Raw genomic sequence first — 1,948 nt, 5'->3', positions numbered from 1 at the left:
ATAATAATAATAATAGTGCTTATTTATACTGCTCGCATAGGACTGAAAAGTCCCTTTACTCCAGCAGTAGGCTACTACTAGTATTGTGGTCAAACTCTCAAATTATATGAGGATAAAATTCCATACCTCGGCTGGGATTGAACCCACGCCCTCCTGTTTACCAGTCGAGCGCCTAGACCACTACACCACCGAGGAAAGGCTGACTGGTAACCACGTACCTACAACGTTGTGTAACTTCAGCTATCCGTTGGGCTTGGGAACAAGTGGGAAGTGGGAACTAGGAACTAGGTGCATTCACTGCCTTGTAAGCTCTAGGCCGCGGGTTCGATTCCCGCCCGGGGCGCTCTTTTGTGCTGATCTTCGCTCGTGTGTCCTTGAAGCTGCGCTGCGCTGAATATTTTCTTCTGCTCCTCTACACTTCTGCTTTGTTCGCGAAATGTTTGTACTCTTCTACGCTGATGAAATGAAATTTGGAAATGCATGTACACTTATGAGGAAAATGTTTTTATACTGGAACGCAATTTCTACTTGAAAAATTTTACTGGATTCACTGTCTTTTATAAAATGTCTATCTGGATCTACTGGAACTGTCTCTTACCCAAAAGTGGGTAACCACGCTCTGCTACCAAACAAGCTGTGGGGTTTTTTCGGCCTTCTTCTTCTTCCTAACCCGCCGTTCCCCCAACCCACAACCTGTTAAATTTGAATGGGGAAAAAAGGCTAACACTTCGAACTTCTTATTTGAACTTAGAATATTTATACACATAAAGTTTATTGATATTTGATATTTCAGACAGGTTATTTAACACTTACGAACAAAGGTCTCTTATTGAAACTTATTAGGTCTTCACTTATTACAAAGTACTTGGAAAAATCACTCGGTCTTTCTTCTACTTACTTAATGTCTTCTGCTACACTTTTCTTCTGTTTTAATTACCTATATTACCTCTAGAGAGGTGCCTCATACAGAACCTCTGAAATAGGTAGGTAGGTACCTACCTATTCTCTCCAAAAGGAAGAATTTTTTCTACAAGCCCCCTAAAAAAGTTTGAAACCATTCACTATATCCCTTTTGTTACCTATAAAATGGCATCACACAATCCAAAAGCATATTTTGGTCCATCCAGCACTCTGCATGTCACATTGGATGTCAATAATAATAAATTGATGAGACAATTATCATTAAAATTAATTCCCACTTTATATCTCATTACATTACAGATTTGAATAAGGGTAATAGAAAGTAAAAAATTTTAATGATCAAAAAACTGCTCCTACCTTTAATGATAGGAAGGCAGTAGGAGGTACCTGTACTGAATAAATATACATATGCAGGTACCTACCTATACCTATTAATGAGAGAGAGAGAGAGAGAGAGAGAGAGAGAGAGAGAGAGAGAGAGAGAGAGAAAATAAAAGGAGAGAGAGAGAGAGAGGGAGAGAGAGAGAAACGAAGAGAGAGAGAGAGAGAGAGGGAGAGAGAGAGAGAAAGAGAAAGAAGAAGAAGAAGAAGAAGAAGAAGAAGAAGAAGAAGAAGAAGAAGAAGAAGAAGAAAAAAAACAGTTGAAAATTAAAATGTACCGTTTTGAAACAGGTTTAGTTCTAAAATGGATTGTTTTGAAAATGCCTTTTCTTTTTTTACAATTTAAGTGTTTTTAACTGTGCCGCGAAGTGTTTTTAACTAATCCTGGTTTCTGTTTCACAGACAGACCAAGTGTTTCTACATGGACGGGGGGTGTCTCTCTTCTCCCCGCTGGGCGAGTTTACTGGTAGCTGAGATTTTCTACCCAGACACTTTCCTTCCTCCCATCCCCACCACCAAGGGTCATCGACCTCCCATTATGGGGGATGAGCCACCTTCTATACAGGTAAGTAGGTGACCGGGGAACAGGCCCTCTAAATTTCGAACTAAATTGTGTAGCAAACGGACGAAATTTCTATTTTACCTC

General features: G+C 39.8%; 1 protein-coding gene across 1 annotated transcript in view; it reads left to right on the top strand.

Moving 5' to 3' along the window:
• LOC103512216 overlaps positions 1 to 1,948 on the top strand; it is a 9,399-nt gene that overhangs the window by 3,304 nt on the left and 4,147 nt on the right. The window contains exon 4 of the mRNA XM_008476968.2: positions 1,705 to 1,867. Coding sequence (XP_008475190.1) covers positions 1,705 to 1,867 — 163 coding nt within the window. The remainder of the gene's footprint in view (positions 1 to 1,704; positions 1,868 to 1,948) is intronic.

This window comes from Diaphorina citri, unplaced genomic scaffold (assembly GCF_000475195.1).
Source record: "Diaphorina citri unplaced genomic scaffold, Diaci psyllid genome assembly version 1.1 scaffold809, whole genome shotgun sequence".
NCBI lineage: Eukaryota > Metazoa > Arthropoda > Insecta > Hemiptera > Psyllidae > Diaphorina > Diaphorina citri.
This window is presented reverse-complemented; position numbering and strand designations above follow the sequence as displayed.